The sequence below is a fragment of the Triturus cristatus genome, chromosome 9, assembly GCF_964204655.1.
Source record: "Triturus cristatus chromosome 9, aTriCri1.1, whole genome shotgun sequence".
Classification (NCBI taxonomy): domain Eukaryota; kingdom Metazoa; phylum Chordata; class Amphibia; order Caudata; family Salamandridae; genus Triturus; species Triturus cristatus.
The window spans coordinates 770,145,874-770,173,360 of NC_140592.1; the positions used below are offsets into that span (position 1 = coordinate 770,145,874).

Sequence of the window (27,487 nt, forward strand, 5' to 3'; positions counted from 1 at the left end):
AAACATTAGGCAGTGTGATCGTAGCAAGACACAGAGATGTGTAGTAAAAATCTGGCAAGATTGAAAAAGTAAAAGTGTGTACTCCACATGGGAAAGGAAAGTATCAAGACAACCATTGTCTGCAGGCTTTGAGAGTAGACCAGTTTAGGTTTGAGGGAACATCAAGTTTGTAGATGAAGGCATCATGTTTGGAGTACTTATTGATGTGATCACACCTAGGTTTCGAACTGGCCTACGTATGCCCAGGGTGGGGCAGAAGGCCATGTTAGTGAGTTAAAACTGAGAGACAGGGATGGGTCATAGATAGGCCGCCAACTACGATAATGATGGTGTTGTCTGGGATGGGTTTGTGCCTTATTATAAGACTGCCCTTTTGGAAACAGTTGAGTATGTTGGGGATGCCAGAAGATGGTGGTCTATATCTGGTGAAATTGATCTGTGTGCCGTTGTAGATTATTAGTTTGAGGGTCAGGGAGGAAAACTTTGGTTACACCATATATTACAGTAATATGTTTACTCGTTGTTATGTCTAAGTCAGAAAGAATGCAATCTAAGTGAGACCTTAGCTCTGGATGACCATGCCTATCTTGCCCAGGGAGTTAGGTAGTTAGGTTTATGTGTCGAAGGAAGTGGTTAAGTTCAGAGGGATAACAGCCCCTATGTTGTTATAGTGGGTTATATTTATTGGGTCCATATTAAGACTTATCGATTAATTAACCTTCATGTGACAGGATGCCTCTTTGTCAGGGTCTAATGATATCTGGTTTTGGGAGCGCTGTTGTGTAGGTTGTAGGCTAGCAATGATGTCATTGGGAAGTTATCTGTGACGCCATGCACAGCTCATGGTGGTGAGAGTTACGGTTGTGTAGATACTTTTAGCAAATTTCAGGATTTCGGAGGTTTGGTTACAACTGAAGATTACTTAGTGAATGTAGAAAGTTTCTAAACAATGACATAGCTGAATAAAAATGCATGCAATACAACCTTACCTCCATTTTTACCACATTGTTTTCAGGATGTGTGTCTAATGTGAACATTAACACACGTGGGACGTAATTTAAAAATGGTATTACAGCAGATGGTGAAAACCTTTTTTCTTACATGTACTTTCATGCTTTAAAAACGCTGACATAAATATTTACTTTTTTAAATAATGTGATAATAGAATGATATATTATTATAATGTATTTCGTTTTAATCACGGTGTTTTTCTATTTTCTAGTAAGAAACTGGATGGAGAGACTGAAGGACAAGGTAAGACCCTTTTCTATCCTTTCCCAAACGTCGCCTTTTCGTTCTCCATTTGCATTGAAAAAAATTATTTCTTGAATGTGTTTCTGTCTTTCAGTGTATGTTTATAAATGTTTTGAATTTCCACAGCTTCTAAGCAGCTGGGATGACATTGTCTCACTAAGGTTACTTTTATATACCCAATTCACTGCCCTTTCATTTATTTATTTTTAAACTCTGCACTTACTTTTTGGTTGTGTTTGAACCAGAAGAATACTTACTAATAAAACAATAACTGGCAAAGCCCATATATTTTGCCTTTAATAAGCAATTCGAGGGCTATTGATTTTGGCAATACTTGACTTCTTTCGCACTTCGATTTCGCTGGTGGTGTGTTATGAGACATGCACATGTATGGGTGGCTGACTTGCTATGGTTTTTATTTACGAGAAAAAATATTTCAAGATAGGCACTCGTGTCCCACAATGCGTGCATACGTATGGACACACATAGGGGGCCATCATCAAATTGTTATTATTTAGGAGGAAAGTTATTTCAAGATGGCGAATGGTACATTACGAGACATGCATACGCAATCTTGAAGTGGTTTCTCCAATAAAAAAAACGCCTTCCGAGATGGTGGCCGATGTGTGTGCATGTGTTGCGAATCAGCAGTGGCCATTTTGGTATGTTTTTTGAAACTCAAATTTATTATCCTATGATGGCTGACAGGGATTTTAGAACTATAAGTTAAGAAAAAGGTATACACATGTTACAGCACAAAGAAGAAGAAGCAAGATTCCCAGGGGCAGTGGGCAGCTGCTAGGCCCTTGCCAAAGCAATTACATTGAAAAATAAAGAAAGAAAAAAAATAGAGCAGCAAAGAATGAATGAGCAGAGGTCTTCAAATCCTGTTGCACTGAGCTTTCCTAAGGTAAATATTTTAAAGTCGGGCCTCCCTCCAAAACTTTATGGCAGGTACTGGAGAGGCAAGGCTGAGCACAGGGCTTTGGGTTTGCGAGACCATTTCAGGGGTACTTTTTCTGTAGCTCATAATACACAGTAACGTGAGACTTATAAAAGAGTAAAGGCTTGAGCCAAAAACAGGAAAAGAGCAACAAACACATCTCTCCATAATTGGGGGTGTTGTCAGCCCCTCACTCTCCTTGGCCCCAATGCAGCACTGCCTGCTTCACTAATGATAGCTGCATCCCTGAGTAGCAGTCTGTCTCGTGTGCCTCTTTCACCTCTTCCCCACCATGCCTGGCCATCACTCCAGTCTTGACACATTATCTCTATCCCTTTCAGAAAAAAAAATGGCTCCCACAAGTTGTCCACTCTGCAGCAAGGGTTCCCTCTGCTATAATGCTAGCAAGCTTTATGTCCGTTTTTGTAAAGACGCCCATGGGCTACTCATGGAACGCCCCCTTGATGCAAAGTAATGCAAGGAAGCATGTAGCAAAACTTTGCCCTACTTTGGGAAACTATCTTATGCAAATCTTGCCTTGCTCTGAATAGTAAATCCCATCCTATCACTTTGCGCTGGGTTTGCATTGCAAAAGTAACGCAAACCTGTTCCAAAGCAGTAAATCTGGTTCCTAGAGTGGTGCTAAGCAGTCTTGCATTACTTTTGGTACAATCCAGTGCAAATCCTGATTTGCGCTGGATTGTAAATACCAACATATTTTGCGTCAACTTTATATCACATTACAAATCTGGGCCTAAATCATTTTGCTGCAGCCTGTCTTAAGCTGTGTGTAATGACATTTTAAAATAATGACACATTCACAGTGCTTTCTGCCAAAGATAGGGACCTTGCAACATTATAAAAGCAAGCACTTGCAATGCAGTAGGTCTCATATTTACGAGTTTGAGCTATTAGCATTGTAAGTTACAAAAGCTTAAACTCTCGCAAATGCGAGACCTATTGCATTTCAAATACTTTTTTTGTAAAAGCGCCCCATGCCGCGCTTTCACGTTAATGGAGACCGCACCCCATTCTTCAGACGAGCCACGTCTAAAGAAAGGTCTGCGACTGCTATTAAAGTGAAAGCGCGGTATGGAGCGCTTTTACAAAAAAAGCACCCCATACCATGGTCTCACTTTAATAGCTTCCGCTGGTCTTTCTTTAGACGCAGCTGGTCTAAAGAAAATGGCACAGACTTGTTTACTGTGAAAGCGTGGGGCGCTTCTAAACAATACCCAAAAAATTAATAAATAGGGGAAAAAAACATGCAGCAGCTTTGGCCGTCGCAAATAAAAACAAAGGCGCAGCCGCCACTGTGGCATGCCATGCTATTAGAAATATTTATAATAAAGCGTTAGGAGAGAGCGTGTCTTGCCTGCAACAGCAGGCAGGTGAAACCCATTTAAAGAAATAGTGCTTGGAGGCCGTAATTAAACCCTATCGAGTAACAACACAAGTAAGAGGGCCAGTTTTTATGGGTACTTACAAGATGAGACAAGGCAGTACTAAGGAGGGACTACTAAGCCTATAGACCAATGAAAAGCTACAGTTTACAAAGGACAGTGACACAAGCCAATGAAAGTTATGGGCGGAGAGTGGGCAGAGCTTCAAGTCCATACCTGAATACAGCATGCCTCGCAGAGCAGTGCGTGCGCTGCCCATGCTCGACCTCAAAAAAGTCACTATTCCTCACTGCACCAAGCAGGATTAAATTCTGTGACTCTCTGGTCACAAACACAGACATCTGCAGTGATTGCACCAACTGAGATTTCATCCTTTAAAAGGGCCTGTCCCACTGATTTATTTCCATTTATTTTTCATCTAAAGTGCGTGCCTTATTTTATATGAAGTAAAAAAAAAACACATCAAACCAGCTCTTGAGTTCTTTGTATGTCGATAATTGACCCTGCCACCACACTGACTGACCTTTGCCTCATGACACTTAAAATCACAGTTCCCATGCTTTTTTAAAATTCCCTCTGGCTGCATGCAAATGAAGATAACCTTGGAAACGGGACAAAGAAACAAGTTCCCGCTTCCAGGCCATCTTCATTTGCAAGATTTACAAGTCATTACTGAGACATTCGTGACCCCCTGGGAATGCAGCCACGGAAACCCAGGGAGGAGTGCCCCACAGTTTGAAGACCTCTGAGTCTAGAGTGAGTGTCAGGGTTGGGATGTGAAGAGAAACACCAATTGAAAAATAGTTCCCTGATATCAGACACAATTCATCCAATCTGAAAAGCAATAAAGAAGACAAACACAAGAAAAGGCAGAACAAGAAAATGAATAAGGAGCACTGAACTAAGAGAGAAAAGAAAGCATTCAGCAGTGAGCAAAAGCCTAACCGGAAGCCAAATCTGTGTTTATTTTGGTCTTTGATAGCAGATAGCTAAATCCGTATTTAGGCTAGATCTAAAAATCACTGTGCCACAAGTCCTCTCGTGGCCATTTACTTATATTTTTCTTTCTGATGTCATTAATTGAACCAACTTCTGTCTATCATTTTTGACATGTTTTTGCTGCATACAGATCAGGCAGACCGGAACAAGGATTGACTATAAGCTTTCAAATTCTTGATTGGAATTATGGACACTGATGATGCTATATGTTATGTTAGCTGGATTTGTAAATCGCAGCTTATCACCCGGTAGAGTATCCAGGTGCTGGAGCAGGTGTAGAGGTGTGGGTCTGCAGGAGTGGTGTGTGAGTTGGCCGCGGGTAATTATTTGAAGTGCCAGGTCTTCAGCTTTTTTCTAAAAAATTCAAGAAGTGAGGGGGAGGCCCTAATGAGAGAGAGAGGTAATTCCAGGCTTTGGGTTCGATGTGTGGGAAAGCTAGACATCCTGTTCTGCTTTTGTGGTTCCAAGGGTGTGCGCGAGTGAGAGTGAGTGGGTTGGTGGAAGTGAAGGCAGGTTTTAAGGTATGCTTGGCAGTTTGGGCTGGACTGTTTCTATTGTAGGAGGGTCAAGACTAATTTACATACAGCTGGGTCCAAACTGAGGTGGCATGGTGTGCTAAATAAGGATGGATTGGGATGCGGCCTGAGTGATTACCAGTGGCTGAGATTAATTCAAGCATTCAATCCACCACAGCTTTGTTTACTTATTGTGTTGTCCTAAGTGGGATGGGTATGCCCAGATGTGGGTCTCCTGCACCCTGTGTCACTGGAACCAAGCTATACCTGGCTGATGAGCCCCAAACTAGGATGAAACCAGTCCTGGGTTGCTTGCGTTCAGTTCAGTGAGGACCTGACTCACCAGTTTGTGCTGGACTGTTCCGATTGGAGCAGGTTCAAGACTGATGTGCATATAGCTGGGTCCAAACTGAGGTGGCATAGTGTGCAAAATAGTGATGGATTGGGGTGCGGCCTGAAGTGATTACCAGTGGCTGAGATTAATTCAAGCATTCCGTCCATCTCTGTTTTGTATACTTATTGTGTCACTCTAAGTGGGATGGGTATGCCCAGACATGGGTCTTGCGTTACAACAAACAAATGATGGACGGAATGCTGACAATGCAGACATTCTCCCCCAGTCAAGAGATCTGGGTTAAATCCATCGTTCTTTTGCCCACTACGCCACCCCAGTTTAGACATGGCCATATGCAAATCAGTCTTGACCCTGTGCCTCATGGGAACAGTCCAGCCCGAACTGCCAAGCCATGTCTTCCCTGGACCGGAATCAAGCATCCTAGGACCGGTTTCTGGCTATCAGCCGTCATCAGCCAGGATAGCTTGACTCCAGTGGCGTAGTGAGCATGGGTCCCACGTCTGGGAATACCCATCCCACTTAGGGCGAAAAGCGTTACAACAAACAAATGATGGACGGAATGCTGACAATGCAGACATTCTCCCCAGTCAAGAGATCTGGGTTAAATCCATCGTTCTTTTGCCCACTACGCCACCCCAGTTTAGACTGCTTGTTTCCAGTCCAGGGAGGACCTGGCTTGGCAGTTCGGGCTGGACTGTTCCCATGAGGCACAGGGTCAAGACTGATTTGCATATGGCTGGGTTCAGACTGGAATAGCATGGTGAGCAAAAAAACGATGGATTTAGGCCCAGATCTCTGTACTGGGCTGAATGTATGACATAGTTCTGTATTCTGTCCATCAATTGTTGTTTTTGCATTTGTCACCCCGAGTGGGACGGGTATGCTCAGACGTGAGTCCCGTGCTCTCCATGCCACTGGAATCAAGCTATCCTGGCTGAAGAGGGGTGAAACCCAGAAACCGGTCCTAGGATTCTTGTTTCCAGTCCAGGGAGGACCTGGCTTGGTAGTTCGGGCTGGACTGTTCCCATGAGGCACAGGGTCAAGACTGATTTGCATATGGCTGGGTTCAAACTGGAATAGCATGGTGAGCAAAAAAACGATGGATTTAGGCCCAGATCTCTGTACTGGGGTGAATGTATGACATTGTTCTGCATTCTGTCCATCAATTGTTGTTTTTGCATTTGTCACCCTGAGTGGGACGGGTATGCTCAGACGTGAGTCCCGTGCTCTCCATGCCACTGGAATCAAGCTATCCTGGCTGAAGAGGGGTGAAAGCCAGAAACCGGTCCTAGGATGCTTGTTTCCAGTCCAGGGAGGACCTGGCTTGGCAGTTCGGGCTGGACTGTTCCCATGAGGCACAGGGTCAAGACTGATTTGCATATGGCTGGGTTCAAACTGGAATAGCATGGTGAGCAAAAAAACGATGGATTTAGGCCCAGATCTCTGTACTGGGGTGAATGTATGACATTGTTCTGCATTCTGTCCATCAATTGTTGTTTTTGCATTTGTCACCCCGAGTGGGACGGGTATGCTCAGACGTGAGTCCCGTGCTCTCCATGCCACTGGAATCAAGCTATCCTGGCTGAAGAGGGGTGAAACCCAGAAACCGGTCCTAGGATGCTTGTTTCCAGTCCAGGGAAGACCTGGCTTGGCAGTTCGGGCTGGACTGTTCCCATGAGGCACAGGGTCAAGACTGATTTGCATATGGCTGGGTTCAAACTGGAATAGCATGGTGAGCAAAAAAACGATGGATTTAGGCCCAGATCTCTGTACTGGGGTGAATGTATGACATTGTTCTGCATTCTGTCCATCAATTGTTGTTTTTGCATCAGACATGGGTCCTGTGCACACTGTGCCAGTGGAACCAAGCTGTACCTGACTGATGAGTCCATAACTAGGGCGAAACCGGTTGTGGGTTGCTTGTGTTCCGGTTTAGTGAAAACTTGGCTTGGTATTTTGGGCTGACTGTTCGAGTTGTAGCAGGGTCAAGACTGATTTCCATTTAGCTGGGTCCAAACTGAGGTGACAGGGTGTGCAAAATAGAGTTGGATTGGGATGCTGCCCGATTGATTACCAGTGGCTGAGACTAATTCAAGTATTCCATCCATCACTGTTTTGTATACTTATTGTGTCTTTGTTCTGCATTCTGTCCATCAACTGTTGTTTTTGCATTTGTCACCCGAGTGGGAAGGGTATGCCCAGACGTGGGTCCCGTGCTCTCCATGCCACTGGAATCAAACTATCCTGGCTGAAGAGGGGTGAAACCCCGAAACCGGTCCTAGGATGCTTGTTTCCAGTCCAGGGAGGACCTGGCTTGGCAGTTCGGGCTGGACTGTACCTATGAGGCACAGGGTCAAGACTGATTTGCATATGGCTGGGTTCAAACTGGAACAGCATGGTGAGCAAAAAAACGATGGATTTAGGCCCAGATCTCAGTACTGGGGTGAATGTATGACATTGTTCTGCATTCTGTCCATCAACTGTTGTTTTTACTTATTGTGTCGCCCTAAGTGGGTTGGGCATGCCCAGACATGGGTCCTGTGCACACTGTGGCAGTGGAACCAAGATGTACCCAGCTGATGAGCCCATAACTAGGGCGAAACCATTCATGGGTTGCTTGTGTTCCAGTTCAGGGAGGACCTGGCTTGGCAGTTTGGGCTGGACGGTTTCTATTGGAGCAGGGTTAAAAGTGATTTGCATATAGCTGGGTCCAAACTGAGGTGACATAGAGTGCAAAATAACAGTGGCTTGGGAGGCGGCCAAAGTGATTACCAGTGGCTGAGCCTAATTCAAGGATTCCATCCATCTCTGTTTTGTATACTTATTGTGTCACTCTAAGTGGGATGGGTATGCCCAGACGTGAGTCCTGTGCACACTGTGTTGGTGGAACCAAGCTGTACCCGACTGATGAGTCCATAACTAGAGCGAAACCGGTCCTGGGTTGCTTGTGTTGCGGTTCAGGGAAAACGTGGCTTGGTATTTCAGGCTGACTATTCAAATTGGAGCAGGGTCAAGACTGATTTCCGTATAGTTGGGTCCAAACTGAGGTGGTATGGTGTGCAAAATAGTGTTGGGTTTTGGATGCGGCCCGACTGATTACCAGTGACTGAGATTTATTTAAGCATTCCATCCATCACTGTTGTGTATACTTATTATGGCCTGCTGAGCCCATGTTGTGTAAAGCCCAACATGATTCCATACAAGAGATTTAATTGGCAGTGTTTGTGTATAAAGCAAAAACCAAAGGAAATGATGGACGGAGTGTTGAACATTGCAAGCACTCACCCGAGTCAACTGATCTGGGTTTAATCCATCACCGTTCTTTAGCCCACTCTGCCACCCCAGTTCAGACATGGCCATATGCAAATCAGTCTGACCCTGTGCCTCATGGGAACAGTCCAGCCCGAACTGCCAAGCCATGTCTTCCCTGGACCGGAAACAAGCTTCCTAGGACCGGTTTCTGGCATTTCAGCCGTCTTCAGCCAGGCTTGCTTGAATCCAGTGGCAAAGTGAGCAAGGGACTCAGGTCTGAGCATACCCTGCCAACTTATGGCGAACAAAGCAAAAACCAAAGGAAATGATGGACGGAGTGTTGAACATTGCAAGCACTCACCCCCAGTCAACTGATCTGGGTTTAATCCATCACCGTTCTTTAGCCCACTCTGCCACCCCAGTTCAGACATGGCCATATGCAAATCAGTCTGACCCTGTGCCTCATGGGAACAGTCCAGCCCGAACTGCCAAGCCATGTCTTCCCTGGACCGGAAACAAGCTTCCTAGGACCGGTTTCTGGCATTTCAGCCGTCTTCAGACAGGCTTGCTTGAATCCAGTGGCAAAGTGAGCAAGGGACTCACGTCTGAGCATACCCTGCCAACTTATGGCGAACAAAGCAAAAACCAAAGGAAATGATGGACGGAGTGTTGAACATTGCAAGCACTCACCCCCAGTCAACTGATCTGGGTTTAATCCATCACCGTTCTTTAGCCCACTCTGCCACCCCAGTTCAGACATGGCCATATGCAAATCAGTCTGACCCTGTGCCTCATGGGAACAGTCCAGCCTGAACTGCCAAGCCATGTCTTCCCTGGACCGGAAACAAGCTTCCTAGGGCCGGTTTCTGGCATTTCAGCCGTGTTTGTGTATAGGCAGCCAGTGGAGCTCTCTGAGGTGTGGAGTGCATTATTCTGGATAGACTGAAGGTGGGCAAGGAGGTAGTTAGAGATTCAGGTGTACAGTGTGTTGCCCTAGTTTAGTCTGATTGTGATGAGGGCTTAAGAAGTGGTATGCCTGGAATTCCTGGGAATCCATTTGAGATTTTTCAAAGCATGCGAAGCAAATGAGCTGAATGTGTTTATCTGTGCTGTCATGTTGAGTTTGTCATCTAAGATGATTCCCAGGTTTTTTCATGTGGAGTCAAGTTCTGAAGGCCACCAGCTGGAGTTCCTTTTTCAGAAGATCAACACTTCCTTCTTTTCGAAGTCCCATTTCAGGCTGTGGTTTTCACCCACTCTACTATGTTGATCATGCATTCAGTGAGGGTGGTTCTAGTGGTGGTGAACTTGTCGGACATTGCTGAAATGAGTTGGGTGTCATTGTCGTAGAAAGGATAGAGATGCCATGTGCTCTGATGATGTCAGCAAGTGGTCTCATGTAAATGTTAAATAGGGTTGTCCTGAGTGATTAACCCTGGGTGTTTTGGTGTGTAGAGTGGGAGTCTGAATATCTGTGTTCTTCCTGTGAGGAAGAAGCATATCCAGTGAGGGTCAGGCTTTGGATACCTTTGTCTTGCAATCTTCTGATGAGGCGGAGTCTGATACCGTATCTAACGCAGCTGAGAGGTCAAGCAGTATAAGGGGAGCAGTTTCTCCACAGTCCAGTATGGTGCCAATCTTATCTGCGGAAACAATGGGTGCTCTCTCCATGCTATAGTTGCTTTGAAAACCGAATTGGGTGTGGTTGAGTAGGTTGTGAGTTTAAGGTGGTTGGTGAGATGTTGATTGATTGTCTTCTCTATCACTTTGGCTGGTTATGGGAGCAGGGAAAAAGGACAGAATTTGCTCTTCTCGCTGGGGTCGGCCGACGATTTTTTGAGGAGGGCCGTGATTGCTGTTTGTTTCCTGTCTTCAGGGAAGGTGGTAGACAGTATGGAGGAGTTGATGATGAGAGTGTGGATTTTGCCGATCAGAAGTCCTCCAATTTTGTACATGGGATGGGCAAGGGTTAGTTGGGGACCTGGAGTGGACAGTTCTCCTGATTACAGTGGTGTCTTCCTCCGGGAATGTTCTCAAGTTGGTTCGGAGAGGGTCATGGCTCGTGATGGGCAGGTTGGCGAGGATGTCCTTGGGGTTGGGTTGTTCTTCGAAGTTACTGTAGCTCTTTTTGATTTTGCTGTGAAAGAAGTTGGAAAAGTTGTCATAGAGTTCCTGAGAAAGTGTGATGGAGTTGACTGTGGCCTCTGGGGTGGTGTAATCCTTGATGGTATATAAGATGTCTTTGCAGTTCTTGGAGCTAGCCTCAATCTGTTCAGTAAGGGCACTTCTCTTAGTTTCTCTCAGGAGATGATGGGTATTGCTTGAGCATGGCCTTGTAGATTTATCTTGCTTCGGCTTCATGGTTGGATCTTCATTTCCTTTGCAGCTGCTTGCAATATCTTTTGGAGTTCTGGAGCTCGTCTGTGTACCAGATTCCTTGTCTGTTTGTTCTGCTATATTCTGCTATGTTTATGAATTTGATGGGTACAAGTGAGTCTCCAAAGGTCTTGATCCACTGGTTGAAGATGGTGATATCCTTGTCAAAGTTGTCGGTGGTGTTGGATTGGTCCATTTCGAAGGTGTTGCGCAGTTGAGCTCATGTTATTTGTTTCTAGTTTGGGATGGGTAGGTCGATGTTGGTGGGTGCTTTGGCTTGCGGTGTGGAGATTTGGAATTGTATGATGGAGTTGTCAGACCAAGTGAGCAGTGATGCAGGGTTGTATTTAATGTTATTGGCGGAGACGAAAATAGGATCTAAGACGTGTCCTGTGATGTGATTGGGGTTTGTGTGGAGCTGGGAAAGTCTAATGTTGTTCAGGCTTTCAAGGAGGTCAGAGGAGGAGGGATCAATGGAGTCTTCTAAGTGGAAATTGAAGTTGTCGAGTAGTATCAAGTCCTTGGAGTTGATGGTGAGGGGAGCAATTAAGTTTGAGATGATGTTGTTGAAGTTTGTTCAAGGTCCTGTTGATCTGTCTGCTAGAGTACCCTTCAGGGTGAAACTTACATTTATCTGGAGGCAAAGTGCATGTGCTCCCTGAAGGGGGTGTCTGGGTTTGTGTTGGTGGTGCATTTAATGGTGTCTTTGTAGATAATTGCAAGTCCACCTCCTGGTTTGTGAAGATGGTCTTGGCGTGTGATTTTGTATCCTGTCGGGATGGCCATGGCAATGTCGGTAGACGACGATGGGTTCAGCCTGGTTTCCATAAGGAAAAGGAGGTCAGGTGCACTGTTGCTGAGGAGATCCCAGATTTCGATGGAGTGTTTGCCGAGACAGTGGGTGTTGAGGAGCATTCATGCGAGTATCTGCTGAGAATCAAGTGTGGCATGTTATGGGGTGCTGGTTTGGGTGGGCTTTGTGGGTATATGAGTGCAGAGAGCATGTGTAGGAGGGACACTGCAAGTGAAGCAGCAGTGGAAGTAGGAAGTTCTACTGTGCTGTATGGATTGGTGTGGCAGCAGTGGGCTGTGGGGCATTCTAGTTTGAGAGAACGGAGGGTAGCTTTTGTAGCATTGGAGACTGATGGTCAGGGGTGGATGGCACTGGACGCAGTCCAGGATTAGACAAGCACAGATGGGTTTGCCTTTGGCATGCTTTTGGAGCACCAGCGGCGTTGTCGTGCAGTGGCTGCCATTAAGTAGGTCCTGTATGCTATGGGGGAGTAGGCAGGAGGGCAGTGGGTGGGGCGAGGATGGGTGGGAAGAAGACACGTCAAGAAGCATGAAGACAGCCGGGACAATACATATGACGATCTATAGGCTCGTATCATTAGGGGTCAGCTGGATCTAGTATCATCTGGAGGTTCCAGGGACAAATTACCAATGTAACTACTTTTGTAAACAGCAATGTTCAGTCGCAATGATGCACAAAATTGGTCTGTATGTAATTCAGTTGGCATATTTTGTGGAAAACTGTACGCAAAACCCTACTAATAAAAAAAATTTGAAAAAAAAAAATAGAAGCATGAAGATGCCGGAGAGTTCGTAAGGAGCTGAGGAAGACAGGAGGGGGAAAGGGCAGAAGAGAGATTGGGGCGCTGTGGGGCCTCAAGGGGCAAGCGGGGCCGAGGCAGAGAGAAGAGCACAAGAGGAGATGGAGGCAGAAATGAGAAAGGTGCACAAGTGATTTAAAAGCCCTAAAGAGAGACACAAGTGTGAAAATACAAATATGGAAACGATAGAGAGAGCAAATAATGTGAGAACGAGGGCTGGGGGTCAGAAAGAGATGAATGAAAGGAGAGAGAGAGGAGCGGGAAGGCTGCAGGAGGAGGGAGGTGGGGGCTTTGAGGAGCCAAGGCCAGGTATGAAAGGGCCTAGACTGATCGGAGGACCCAGCCCAGGTAAGTGGAGAGGAAGCTGGGTCTCGTCACTGTTTTATACTATATATAATATTACCTTTTATGTAGCCTTTCAGAATACAATCCACATGATAGATTCTTACATGTCCTTGTAATGTTAATAAGCATCGGCACAGCCAATAGGTCTTGCCTTTTGGATCTTATAAGTGTTTCGCCATGCAGCACATTATCCTGGGTTAAATACAATTTGACGTAATGTTGTTATATGTGTGGGCTTATATTTAAGCATATTTTACTTGTGATTAATAGCATTTGATTTAACATATGGTAAGTGAATTGGTAGGATAACATGGTGTGTTAGGACCAAAAGTAAATTTTTTCAGAAATAAATATTTCCCAGAAGGGTTAACTTATTAAAGTCATTTGACCGATCAACAAAAGCAACAGTTCATGTATTGAGCAATAAATATGCCAAGAAATCTTGAAAATAATGTTACAAAATTAACTGAATAACATTGCAAATAAACCTGAACATTGTGTTTACTACCTAAGCTCCCAGCAGCATAGAATACCTTAGGATCCTTGGCAGTGTGAGGCTTTGGATAAACTCATTAATCACACAAAGAAATAATAGCTTGCTGCCACTGCATCACAAAACTATACAAGCAACATTGCATGATTTGAAAATATCACCACCAGGTTACGTAAATATTAAAAATAGCCACACAATTCTAATGACCATGACCTCCACACCCCACTCGAGAGCATGCCACCCGGGAGAAATTACACGCCACTATGATGCCACACTGGCTGTTGAATTCTATATGCTATTTTGGTACCGACATGTGAGTATATGGTCTGGTACTTACCCATGTCCCCTACTCTAACGACTGACCCTGTGGTTATGGATGACGTTTCCCTCCCCTTCAGTGTAACACTTGTGAGATCACACAGATAGTTTTACTTTTTGGATTAGGGGGTGTAACCCCTCCCGGCCGTATTTATTAACAATTAACAAGACAAATTAAAAACATTATATACAGAAACTTTACGCAGAAAGTACAGATACATTTTGATAGTCGGATATTCCACGGCTAATCTTAAGACAATCTAATACACAAGAGACTCCTGCCGTAAATCTATCAATACATGTTATTTACTTTCTGCGTGTCCCATCTAGAGCCTACGGCAAAGTCAATGACTGGCAGCTCCCCCCGGTCCCCGTGTACTAATAAGGTTGCGCAGGGGGTTACAGCTTATCGGATGGATGCTTTTCCCCGGGCCCCCCCTACGCCCTGTGCCTTACACTCCATTACGCGGGGGCTGCAGAATTCTGCATAGTGGCGCCTTAATGCGCCGGCGCGTGCGGGGTGTGGCCCCAGGCCCACTGGGAAGGATGACTCCCCCGGCCCCCGCACTCTGACAGCCTACCTACCGGCTTTCACTACGCCCTGGAGTTATATGGTGCTGACCGTTGAGGACCGAAGACTATGCTTACCAATCATGACCTTACTGCCACAGGACAGCGTAGTTGCCCGACTACCTGGTCTCCCCCTCACCCTCTAGGAAGGTCATGCACTGCGCCTCACGCTCTCCACCCAAGCTAGGATGTCCTCTATGAAAGCCTGATTCCCTTTATGTGAGGCATGCACCCCGTCCTGAAGAAAAAATTGCTCCCCCTTGATGTATCTGTGTCCTATGGACCCTAGTCTAGGGGGCCTAAATAGTTTATCAAATTTGTTGTTGATCCGCTTTACCGTGTAATTCAACGCCCACACTGACTCACCCCCCCTCCAGTGCGACCTGGGAATCATGTGTGACCATGCTATTATCGACTGGGGACACTGCCTTGCTAGCCATCCAACTTCTGTGAGGAGATCCTCGACCAGCACTCTCCTGCCTAATCGGGCCAAGTCGTTACTCCCCAAGTGCAGGATCCAGATTGCCGGTGGTCCCGTACTTGCTTTCAAAGCTCGGTTCACCAACTCCCTGAATTGCCCAACGCACAAACCACCCTGACCGAAAAAGGATAAGTTTATCCCTAGCTGAGTGGCCCTATTCTTGGCAGCTCCTGAAAAGAAATTCTTCAAACGTCGAACATATGAGTGCCCTATCATCCACACATGCTGATCCTCCTGGTGCGAAGAGTAAACTTGCGCCACCATGTTTGCTGTTTGTCCGTAACTCGGCGCCCGCCGTACTACTGCTTGCTCTTGCGTTCTGTGAATGCGAAAGAGTCCAGACTCCTCTCCTGAGTCACAGGATGAAGAAACTGCAACTGACGATTAAACAAAACAAGAGGGGGGGGGGGGTAAGTGACTTGCCATGTTGGCATAAAAACACACAAAATTCCATGAAACGGCGTCTAGCGCCTGTCAGCTAGCGACACTGACACAACCCCTTTCCCTGAGTAACAGGGAGTAAAATGGGTGAAAACCCCCTTGTGCACCTAACAGTTGGACAGTCGCATCGTATTAGAGCATGTGCACCCGCACATATCTCTTGAAAGAATTAGAGGACCACCTACCGATCCTTTTGAGACGCTCGTCCCCCAGCCCTCTTGCTGCTGCCTCGGTGGCTGCTCCTATCCTAAACGAATGAGTCCCGAAATCGGCAGGGTCTAGCCCGGCACTCTTCAACGCTAGGAGCATGACTTTCCTGAACTGAAATACCGTGAGTGGTGTCCCGTCACCATGTATCAGGAGAGGCCCTCCCTGAGTGCGTGCCCGTTGGGCCATGAAAACCTCAAGCCTGTAAACCGAGCAGCATTGTGTGTTACCAATCATGACCAATGGGGCCCGCTGGAACAGTGTCCCCTGGATCCCCATTGCCCACAGGGCCCGGCGTGTCCACGGGTGGAACTGGGTCACCTGCGCCCCCTTCACCCTAGGGGCTAGTCGCGGGTGTGGTCTCACGTTTTGGTGGGACTGCTGCCCCTTTTCCACCTGGCTTGCGCCTGTACCTCTTTGGCGGTGGCGGGGAGTAGGTTCTTGGTGGTACAATAGGCCGCCTACCCCTCCCCTCTGGGACCTCGGGACCCTCCACCTTATCCTGCAACCTGTTGAGCGTCTGCCCCATGACCTGGACTTGCTGCATTAAAGCCTCCAGGAGGACATCCGTGCGCGATCGCTTCTCGTGCCGCCGGACCGGGGGGGGGCCATGTAAAAAACTTAAATGGGACCTGCATGTTCGCGTAACCGGAACCCCCCAGTAGGTGACTGTGTCACCCCTTACCTGTGGAAGCAGCAGCTCCCAGCCAACCTTTGCACCCACGCAACCAGAGCCATGACTTACTGGCTAATCCAGTAAGCTCAGGTGAGCCGCCCGCTCAAACCCTCTGTGGCTCTCAGAAGCGATGAGATGCTGGCTAGCCGGTGCCGCCCAAACGTGTCCCCCCAAATCACCACCAGCGGATTTGTTGGACCTTGATACCATCTTGTCCTTCACGTAATGCTGGAGCTGTGGAAACACAAATAAACCAGTTGCGCTGAGCGGAGTCCTAGCTAGTTCGCAGACAAACCCTACAGCCCACCGTGCACACTGAGTAACAGTGTCTTGGTACTGAAAGGCGGGACTAAGTGCCCACCGCCACCCCCTTTTTACACTTGGAAACCAGGGGACTGAGAATGACTTTTAGCGAAAATACTATTGCCTACACCTTCGAGTGAGTACGCAGTAACAGTCCAAAATCAAATACTAGCCACCTGACCCCTTTAATAACCCTCAAACGTACAGAGGAAATACCTTTAGCATGAATACACAGCAGCAGTGCACAAATACAGAATCCCCACTCCTAAATGCTACTACCTTACAGCTGAAATACCAGTCCCGACACCATAGACTAAGCCTTCAGCAACCGGGATTGCCCACCTCGCCAGCGCCCTTCCGCTTGTCCTTAAACTGCCAAGAATCACTGAGAAATGAAAACAGTTGCGCGCCTATGCAGTGGCGTAGCTAGGGGGCGGCGGTGGGGGCCGTCCGCCCCAGGCGGCACTATTTTGGGGGCGGCGGCCTTTGTAGTTTACTTGGGGACACTCACTGACACTACTGTCAGTCAGTGTAGCTATGCCTCTGGCTTTACTGCAGCTAAACAGGAAATGAATTTTAAATAATAATGAAGGAATGCGGATTAATACATTATTTTCCATCCATGCCTTCCTGCCTCCCCGAGTGCCTGACAATATTGAAAAGACAGGAACGTCAGCGATGCGGCGGTCTCTCGGGCGTGCAGGAGGCAGCAACGCTTTAATGCAGCAGCAAACTACACCGCAGTGGAGGCTGCGCAAAAGGCCTGCGCGGGAAAGTGCAGCGGGACCGGTATTATGTGCAGGAAGGTGGACTTTATTTTACACTGTGCATACTGTAAATGGCGGCAGGAGCGGTATTCGGAAGCATAGCTTCTGGCTTCCTTCCCAGCATGTCGCTGTAGGCACAAGCTTGGTGCGAGTTTTCTGAATCAAGTGCGTGTTATTCACAACAGTTCCATGATGTATGCCAGCTCTGCTGCTCCCCGCAGACGTGCTGCCAGCAGCTGGGCTCAGTAAATTAAGATTTAAATATCTGCCCTCTGCGCTGGAGCAGGCTGAGTGTGCTACAATGTAGCAAATATGCTCGGGACCATATTTCCTGCGGCCTGCGGCGCCGCGCGGCTTTCAGACGCACTACCACACTGAGACTGACTAGGGGGCCCGGGATTAAATCCGGATGTGACCGCCGTAGTGCCTCGTCAAGACCTGAAGGAAGAGGAAGTGAGGTAGGTCAGATTCGGTGGGGAACTTAAATCTGAGTCTGAGTCAACTCAAGTGACAGTCCTCGGTGCTCTGCTGACTGCACAATAGAATACATTTATGAAACCCCCTGGCGCTGCCAGAAGGGCGACCAGATCAAGACCAGTGTCAGTGACTGATTCATTTCTGTCACAGAGACACTCACGGCCGCCACGCATCGGCGTGGCATCAACATCGTGGTGATGATGATCGCGGGCACAAAGTGGTGCGGCCAGGTGGGGGACGGGTCAGTGACTCAGTCTGGGAGAAGACTGGCGAGTGCATCATGCAGTGTGCTGCAGCTGTGCAGCCACTATTCGAAGCCCTGTGCGGCAAGCAGACAGTCTGAACAGTTCATTAAGTGTGTGTTACTTTGGCCAATGCGTGCAGAGCCGTTACTGACTTTGCTGTACACAGTTTATTATAACTTGTGTCAGCGCCGCTGCGAGGGGCACGCACAGTGTCTGATCTGATAACATTGGGCTAGTGCTAGTGACTCGCTCCACGTCTCTTATTTATATGCCATTCTTTGCGGTTTTTATTATATGTTTCACAGACGCATGTTTTAAACATGCTAATTATGTGATTGGCAAATGTCAACCACATGTTCCAGAGACTAGTAACGACATACATAATATATACACAAAAAGCAAGCCCTGCACATGATAGTGATGTACTGAACAGTACAGGTGCCATCAGCATATTGCACTGATGCTAGTGAAGTATTGTGCACTACATGCGTTATTGATGTGCTCTCCAGACACTAGTGCTGTACTGCACTCGGCAGATACCAGCATGGTGCTGTGGGGTGTCAGTAACAATTTGAGCTCATTCTAGTTATATACCTTAAGGATGCTAGTGACGAACCAGGCCTGGCTTGATTTCACACAGACTACATTGGGCTGGCTGGACTGAGCTCTGCACCAGACACCAATGTTGCAGGCTATCAGCAGTCTGTGCTGCGCACTCTGACGCCTCTGCCCCAGGGTCAAGAGAGTCTCTCCCTGTAGCACCACTGAGGCCACTAACTTGGGAAAAACTTGACTAATGTCTGCCTTGCGGCTGGTCGCCTTGCGACTGCCTTGTGCCCCGAGAGAGAGCCTCTTCCGGTGCCCCTGCCTTGCTATTGACGCCAGCAGCACTAAATTGAGAAACCACGGAGAGCAGCACTGGAGCCCTTCTGGCACATTCAGCGTTTCCCACTCTCTGGTAAGGTTGCTAAATACTGCCATACTGGTCATTTGTTTATGTTGATTTAAAGCTCAAGCATGACAAAATTATAAAAAAAACATTGTCTTCATAAAGTTTATACATGTTACAATGGGCTTTGTCTTTATTTACTTTAATTATGAGACAGTTATGTTTAACTTCGCAGCTTCAAAACACTTAAAAGTATGCACTGATGAGAGAAAAAATCTCGGCTTTTTGTATGACCCCGAGCCAGGACAATACAATACGGATCATGCCAGTAAAAACAACAGATTAGTGGTAACCCTATAGTGACTGGTACAGTAGGACCTACCTGGGATCTACTGCAGTAACAGTGAGCAATAGTGAAGGCAATAATCCAAACAGGCCAGTCCAACCCTGGTCAGGCTCATGTTCTTCTTAATGGCAGGAGGGTGAATGTGCACACTGAGCAGCATTTGCTGCTGCTTTTGGGCCAGTCAAAGCCTGGTTGGAGCTTCTTATTATTGTGGTGGGAGAAGGCTTTAAATTACATTTTTGTCAGAGGGTGTCTCTGAGTGTCACTTAACACCAAGTACGATAATGTGGCCCATCCATAGCTGCTTCCTGCTGTGTGTTTCATGTGAATTGTAACACTGTGAAACCTGACTTGTTAATCCTAAACACTTTGCATGCTGAGATAAATAGTTTTGTCTTTTCCTATCAGAATGAATGCACATACAATATCCACAGTACAAAATGCACCTAGTTATGGAAAGCAGATGTGCTGTGATCAATAGGAAGTGCACTGCAGCATTTTAAAGATCTTTTTCGAGTTTCTCACAGCTCAAAAGGGTATAATTTGTATTGTTTATTCATTTCCATGGACTTCATTGCTAGGTTTTGCTCACGAAAAATTGTCACTCATAGTGGTTGAAATGTCACTCATAATTGCACTGCATTTTAAAAAATGTCACACAGCAATCTGAAACCTTAGCTGCTATGCCGGCGTGGCTGCCACGCAGTGACACACTTGCTGGGATAGGGGAGCAGTTGAGACTCAGACCGATGTGTGGGAAGGGGACACATTGCATTGGGTGTGTTGAATGCTGTGGTGAGCAGGATTTGAGCGTGGCTGTGCCCACCTGTGGAATTGTTCTGTTTGGATGGTGAGGTGAGACATAGGCCATTCGGCACATGGGTCGGGGCGGTGAGAGATGGGCCCAGACTGTGGTGGGATGTGGGAGTCCCTGGCACGGATCTCGATTACCTCGGGCCTATACTGTGGATTAATTGGAGTCAGCTGACTCGCGGACTCCGGCCACCGCGGTGAGCATGTGCGTGATGGCATGGTTGCTGGGCAGGCCTCGGGAGAGCCTGTGGGACGCGCGTGCCGATCACAGTCAGGTAGGCTGACGGATATGTTTGGAGGTATTAGGAAGAATCACACCGGTATGGTTGGGCGAGTGGCCCTGGAGTGCTATGCGCGGCCCTCTGCGGCTGCGAGTTCAGATGGTTGACACTTGCTTGCACTGGTTGGTGGACTGGTGTGGAGCCGGCATTCCGGTGATACATGAGAGAAATATTTGTGCCTGAGGTTTGACAGTGGGGTGAGATTCGAAATTCGAGTCGAGACTTGGCCTCGCACGGTCATGGGGCTGCGGATGCCATGGGCGGCAGTCTGTGGGATGGCCCCGGGCGCCACAGGCTCTAGCTACGCCCCTGCGCCTATGTAAGAGTCTCAGACTTTAGGGCACCGTGGCTGTATTGTCCCTGCTTTTGTCCCAAACTTAAGAGGTCTACCTGATCAGAATCAATGAGGATTGAAGCTGCAACCTAGAGAGTAAGAGTCTCAGACCTTAACCATTAGGGTACATTCACTCAGATTCCTTGAAGATGCTGCTACTTTATGCCCCAAACTTAAATGATCTACGATCAGAATCAATGGGCACTGAACCTGTAACCATGCGAGTTGGAGTCCCCAGACCTCTCGCAGCGCTGCCGTCAAAGGAACCCCCTCCCGCTAAACCGCCGCGCTTACCGCCACATAAAACGTTGCAACCACTGACGACAGGGGCTCCACTCGATGCAGATACCGCCGATGTTCACGCTGGAACAGACGCTGCTCGGCGACCGCTCTCCGCCAAACCCGCAGCTCTGCTTCAAAGGATCCACGCACGCTCTCCGCCAAACCCGCAGCTCCGCTTCAAAGGATCCACGCACGACGCCTGCTCATAGACCGCGAAGTTCCGTGGTCCAGCGACGATCTTCTTTCCGCGCACGCCAATCCTGTAAATTACAAAAAACAAAAGAAAGAAACGTTACGGGCCCGCAGCCGGCTCGGGGACCCTATCTGTGTGGAGCAAGAACAAGAGACTGTTCTGCTCCCCACCACCTCTTTTAAAGAGGGCGCCCAGGCCGACTGGTTGAGACCGGTCAGCCTGGACGCAGGCGGGACGTTTCTGCGCCGGAAGCACTGGAGTGCTTCCGGCGCACAAACAACCTAACACCCTATTGGTCGTTGCGGGGGGAGGAGTGCCACGTCACTCGCTGATGCGCCCTCCCCCCCTTCTGGGCGGCGCGTCCTAGTCAACCCGCGCCTTCTCCAGGGCATCCTTCCTTAAACGTACAAAATGCACCAACTATTACTATGGAGTATAGTTCCCCTGGTATGCAAGTGATACTGACACCTCGAGAGTGTGCCCACTGAGGATCAACAAGTCCAGGGGAAGTTTACCTTGGAAAAATGCCACCTGGTAGGATCAATAACAGACGTGCACAAACCCAGGGAAAACCTCTGGTAAACTCAAATCTTGCTCTGCAAAAGAGATGAGGCATTAAAAACGATTAATTATATCACATAGCCTCTCTAAAAGGGAGACCCTCCACCACTTAGGGAAGCTCTCTCCGTTGAAACTCAAAGCCCGAGAAATAACTCCTCTCCTTGGACCTGACTTGGCTGCTGAGTATGTGCAGTCCAGTTTCCGCACTGGCCCCCTGTTTGGATCAGTACCTTGCTGTTGTCTGGGATGTTGTGCCGCAGCTGACGCCAGAGTGGAAGGAACATCTAAAAGGCCCGCTGTCCCAGGTCACATGATCCTGGAAAGAACAATTTTGCCATATTGAAATGTGTTCTTTCCTACGCATAAATATTAATAAACACGCCCTCCGGAACAGCGCTTCTGACATCGGGGCACATTTGGAGGGTCTTCAGCAGGATGGAATCGAGTTGAAAAAGCAAGAGGATGACTCTTAAGTAACATGTTTTGAAATTCCCTTCCACCGTAAGGTATATTATATGCAAATTAAAAAAACAACAACAACAACTCGTAAATTCAGATTGTGCCACGCCTCTTGACTACATATAGCCAATTGGGAGTCGAGCGATAGATTAAAGCCCAGTTTCTTTATGAGAGTTTTATTCTGATAGGGTTTGGTCTCTGAGTGATTTTGTTTATGCTGTGGGTAAGGCGTCCTCGGTGGCATCCCAAAACAAGGCATGTGAATTCACTTTTCGTGGATGCCTTGCACAGCGAGCGCTCTCTGTAAGGGTGACAATGTTCAACTTGCACACGCTGTGGAGACACATGCTCAGCTTATGATGCCTTTAAGCTGACGGAAAGAAAGAAAAAATGTGTCCCAGACACAAAGCAACAAGCACTAAAGTGGAACGATAGCAGTAATTAGGGGCTGCGCCATGGAAGGAAACAAATTAGCACAAGGCAGAACAAGGTACGATTACCCTCTAGCAAGCAAGCCTTTTCTAAAGGACAATCAAAGGAACAATTAAGAAGACAATAGGCGGGCTGTAAGCCCACAGAGTGATTACATCATGTCCCAAAGAGACAGTGCATGTGTCGCCTAGGCTGGACCTAAAAAGCATGAGCAGTTTGGACGAGAGGTAGGCCATGCCTCAGCATTCACAGTGCCTCAGCGTGAGATGGAATGAGGAAAGACACTGGACTCAAAACACATTTAATTGCTGAATGATTTGCCTTAAAAGGTAAAGTGCCAGAAGCCTGCCTTTCAGAACAATTCCTGCCAGCTCAAGCTTGCACATTAACTGACCTTTAGAAGAGAAGCCTGTCATTCTCCTGTCACATTGTCCTTGTAGATATGCTAATGCCAATCACACAGAACAACACCTTACACTGGAAAGGTTATCCGAAGTCCATCCCACAGTTGATCCCGGTCTGTGCACTTATCACAGTGTTTCATATAAGGATATTGGGTGAGAGTATCTATGCCACTGTCTTCGTTAGCTCGCTGTTTCACTAAAGACAGAAAAAACAGCCTATTTGTATGCACATCCTTAGCTTCCAGATTATCATCAAATAGCAGAAACTTTTCTTGGTTCTGCTATTTGATGATAATCTGGCCAATGCATTGACTTGAGTTAAAATTTCATCACACAAACATGTATGTAGGCAAGTTACAATAGTCATGAACAAGGAACAGTTGTGGTTAAACAGTGATTGTGACATATGCCTGCATTGGTTCAATCTAGACTTAGAGATGCTTTTATATTTTTATTTGCTTTATTTTTAATATTTGGTGTATCTTAACTCTTGCTGCCAGTCGGCTTAGGAGCCATTCAAGCTGTATGATTAAGAGCATAGACTTGCATGTGGGGCGTATAAACACCTCAAGGAAATTCCCAAGTTTTCAGAATAACACCGTCGAGCTGATTCTTGCGCAGTCCAGAACTACACTTCTGGGATAGTTGAGCAATGCAAACTGTGCTTAGACGTACAGCTATGAAGATTGCAAGAGGACTGAATGGTGGTAGGTTTAATAGGAAATACAAATGCATTTCAAATAAATGTGTTTGCCCAAGGGCATCCAGTGTAAGCATTTCTGGTGATGCAGAAACAGAGTTGAAGATGTCTCATTCAATTAAGAGACCAGCAGCTGCATTCTGGACATACAAAAGTCACTTTTAGGGCTTGCTGGGGTACTTGGAACTAGGATCCAGGTTTTCTAAAAGTGTTGCGTTGCCCTTGCGTCACGCAAGGTAAGGCAAGGGCAATGCAACACTAAAGTCAATTTACCAAGCCACGCAAGGGCACCTTATGTGGCCCTGTGTTGCTTGGTAAATCTGGAGTGCTCAAGGCAGCACAAGTCATTGCCTCTCATTACTGTGCCCAGGGAGACCTTCCATGGATGGAGCGTGGGTGTTCCCACACATCTACCCATGGATATTGGCGCATTCCCAAATTTGTCATGAGTGTTGTTAGATTGGGGGGTCTCTAGTTGGCACAGGTAGGTACTTGTGACTAATAGGGACCCTTGCCTCTAGTCAGGGTAAGGGGGTACACTCCTAAAATAACCCCTGCTCACCCCCTTGGTAGCTTGTCATGAGCAGACAGGCTTATCTCAGAGGCAGTGTGTAAAGCATTTGTGAACACATACAGTAATCAAGTGACAACACTACAGATGGACACCACACAGGTTTTATATCAAAAATAAGTATTCTTTATATAGATTTAACACAAGACCATAAACGACAAAAATCCACAATACTGTTATTTTAAAAATGGTAGAATTTAGCTTAGTTCTCTTTAGTTCTTAAATGCGACACTTTGAGTCAATGTACCTTTAGATGCGACACGCAGGGCATCGAAAGTGTTGCAACGATTGTGCTGCGATGAAAGTTTGGTGCAAAGAAATAAAGACGTGAAGATCTTCCTGATGCGGCACGCTTCTCCGGTGTTGCGAGAAGACTTGACTCGATGCATCAGCTGCAGTGGCGACACCCTTGTCCAGTGATGCGGCGACAGTGGCTTTGGCGGCGACACTCTTCTCTGACGATGCGAGACGCTTCCGCACGATGCGACAGCGGCAACACCCTTGTTCAGTGATGCGATGGCAGCAGCTCCAACAGCGGCATGCTTCTCTGTGGATGCGAGGCGCTTTTCTTGATGCGGTGCAATGCAACAGCTACAGCGGCGACATCCTTGTTCAGAGATGCGAAGGCAGTGGCTGCAACGGAGACACGCTTCTTCTTTGTTGCGAGACTCTTCTCGTGATGTGGTGCAATGCGACAGCCTCAGCGGCGACACCCTTGTTCAGAGATGCGACAGCAGCGGCTGCGACGGCGACACGCTTCTTCGGTGGTGCGGGACACTTCTCGTGATGCGGTGCAATGCGACAGCTACAGCGGCGACAACCTTGTTCAGGGATGCAACGGCAGCGGCTGCGACGGCGACGCGCTTCTTCTCCGTGAGTCGCGCTTCCAGCTCCTTGTGACACGCAGTCCCTCAGAAGGCCCAAAACAGCAGCAGGCACTTCCAAAGAACTCTGGGGAGCTGGGGGTTGAAGTCTGTTGTCCCTGAGACTTCAGCAGTAGGCAAGCTGTTTTCCAAGCCCTTGGAGAGCCTTACACAAGTTAAATGAAAATGCACACAAAGTTCTTTCTCCTTTCTTTGGCAGTCAGGCAACCACTGCAGGCCAATCCCCCAAGCAGCACTTCAGCTTAGGGATAGTCTCTCCTCAGTTTCTTCTGGTTCTACTCCTCAGCAAAGGTTTCTTCTTGTTTCCCAAAGTGATCCAAAGTTCTTGGGTTGGGGTCCCAATATTTACACTAAGTTTTCATTTGTTCTCTGAAGGCAGAGAAGCCTTTGCCTAGTCCAAACCAGTTTTGATCAGTCCTGGAGCACTTTGTTTACATGACTCTTTCTTTCCTTTCAGTGTGCAGGGCAGAGACAGCAGACGCACCACAGGAGGTGGAGCCAACATTGTGGAGGGAAGGCACAGCCCTATTCAGATCCCAGGTGCAACTCCTCCCTCCCATCTAGATGCAGATCTCTCTATTCACCACTGGGCTGACTCACCCTGTCTCCTGGAATCCCCCAGCCCTGTCATTCAAACTCCAGACAAGGAATACACAGCCTAGCAGAGGCAGGTTTGAATGGTTAGACAAGAAAATACCTACTTTCTAAAAGTGGTATTTTCAAACACAGAATCTTAAAACCAACTTCATTAAAAGATGTATTTTATCATTCTGAGATCAGGCATACTAAATTCGAATTTCTACCATGTTCCCTGAGTCAGTTAGGATTATAAGATGTAATAATCAAACTGCCCGTTCTGGCCTATGGAGAACAGGTAGCCTTGCAATAGTGAAAAACGAAAATGGCTGTAATACACTATTAGAATATGCCGCACACACCAGGGCATGTTCTACCTTATACTTACAATGCACCCTGCCCTTGGGCCTACCATAGGGATGTCTGATATGAAGAAAAGGGAAGGTTTAGGGACTGACAAGTGGGTGCACTTGCCCAGTCAGCATGATAGTACCAGACTGCACGCAGGCTCTGCAATGGCAGGCCTTAGACACACTTTTACAGGCTGCTTCTGTGGGTGGCACAACCAGTGCTGCAAGCCCACCAGCAGCATTTGGATTACCAGCCCTGGGCACTCCTGGTGCACTGTACTAGGGTCTGACAGTTAAACCAAACCAACCAATCATGGAATCACTAATTCATACATTAATTTACAATAGGGAGAGCATATGCACTTTAGCACTGGACAACAGTGGTAAAGTGCCCAGAGTCATAAAACAGCCAACAACAGGTCAGAAAAAATACAGGAGGAAGGCAAAATGTTCAGGGATGACCCTGTAAAAAGGGCCAAGTCCAACACAACCCCATTCCAGCCAAAACGCAGGGTAGACCAATGACTAACTTGATGGGCTTCCCTGCTTTGGGCGATAGAACCTGGACCTGGCCCGCAACTGCAGGGGCATACTCCAGTTCTACGCCAATTTGAACCTAGTTTGATCCCTCTGTCCATACTCTCAGGGTCCACCAAGCTAACCCATGTGGAACCCCTCTCCTCACCTGCGGACACCACCTGTGCAGCACCTAACCTTAGCTTGCTCACTGGTGTGTCCCAACAGACAGGCAGCAAGCCTCAGTGGACACTGACAGTAGTCAGTGATGAGACCCAGGCCTTATGACTCTCGGGGCTCTGAAACCTCTGGGGCGTCAGAGAGTGGGGGGCAGTAGCCCCAGGTGCTTGGCACCCTTTGTCCACTCTCCCTCCTGTCATGCCAGGTATGACATCCTGACACTGACCCACCAGCCCCGGGCCTGTACCCGGCGGCTGGACGAGAGACTGGGGTGGGCTCTCCCACACCCAGTCCTCCTCCCTGGGGCTCTGAACCCTCCCACCTGTAGCGGTACCCCCTTCCAGAATTGTCAGGGTGCCTGTAGCAGGTATCCTGCACAATTCGCCCACCAGTTCAGGGGTTCTATCCTGCAACTGGGCTTGCAGGTCCGGGGGGACAACCTGAACCTGGGCCTCCAACCTAGGGTCTAAACCCTTGCGGGTGAACACTCACCTGGTGCACCAGGACTTCCTGGGGAGCACATATGCCCCCGAGGGTAACACATTACTCATGTGTTGTGTGATAGTCTGCCTGGTGCAGATCTCCCGACCCCTGTCCATCTGATAGTGCGCGAAGATCCCCCAGGACAGAAGTGGTGTCAGCATGGTCATTCACTGGGGACGCAGCCCTTCTGGCTGGCCCCT

At 47.6% G+C, this 27,487-nt stretch overlaps 1 protein-coding gene across 5 annotated transcripts in view; it reads left to right on the plus strand.

The window, feature by feature from the left end:
* Positions 1-27,487, plus strand: part of ARMH4 (armadillo like helical domain containing 4) — a 776,849-nt gene that overhangs the window by 651,442 nt on the left and 97,920 nt on the right. For all 5 annotated transcript variants that reach the window (XM_085626134.1, XM_085626132.1, XM_085626133.1 and 2 more), the window contains one exon: positions 1,223-1,254. In XM_085626134.1, the coding sequence (XP_085482260.1) occupies positions 1,223-1,254 (32 nt within the window). The remainder of the gene's footprint in view (positions 1-1,222; positions 1,255-27,487) is intronic.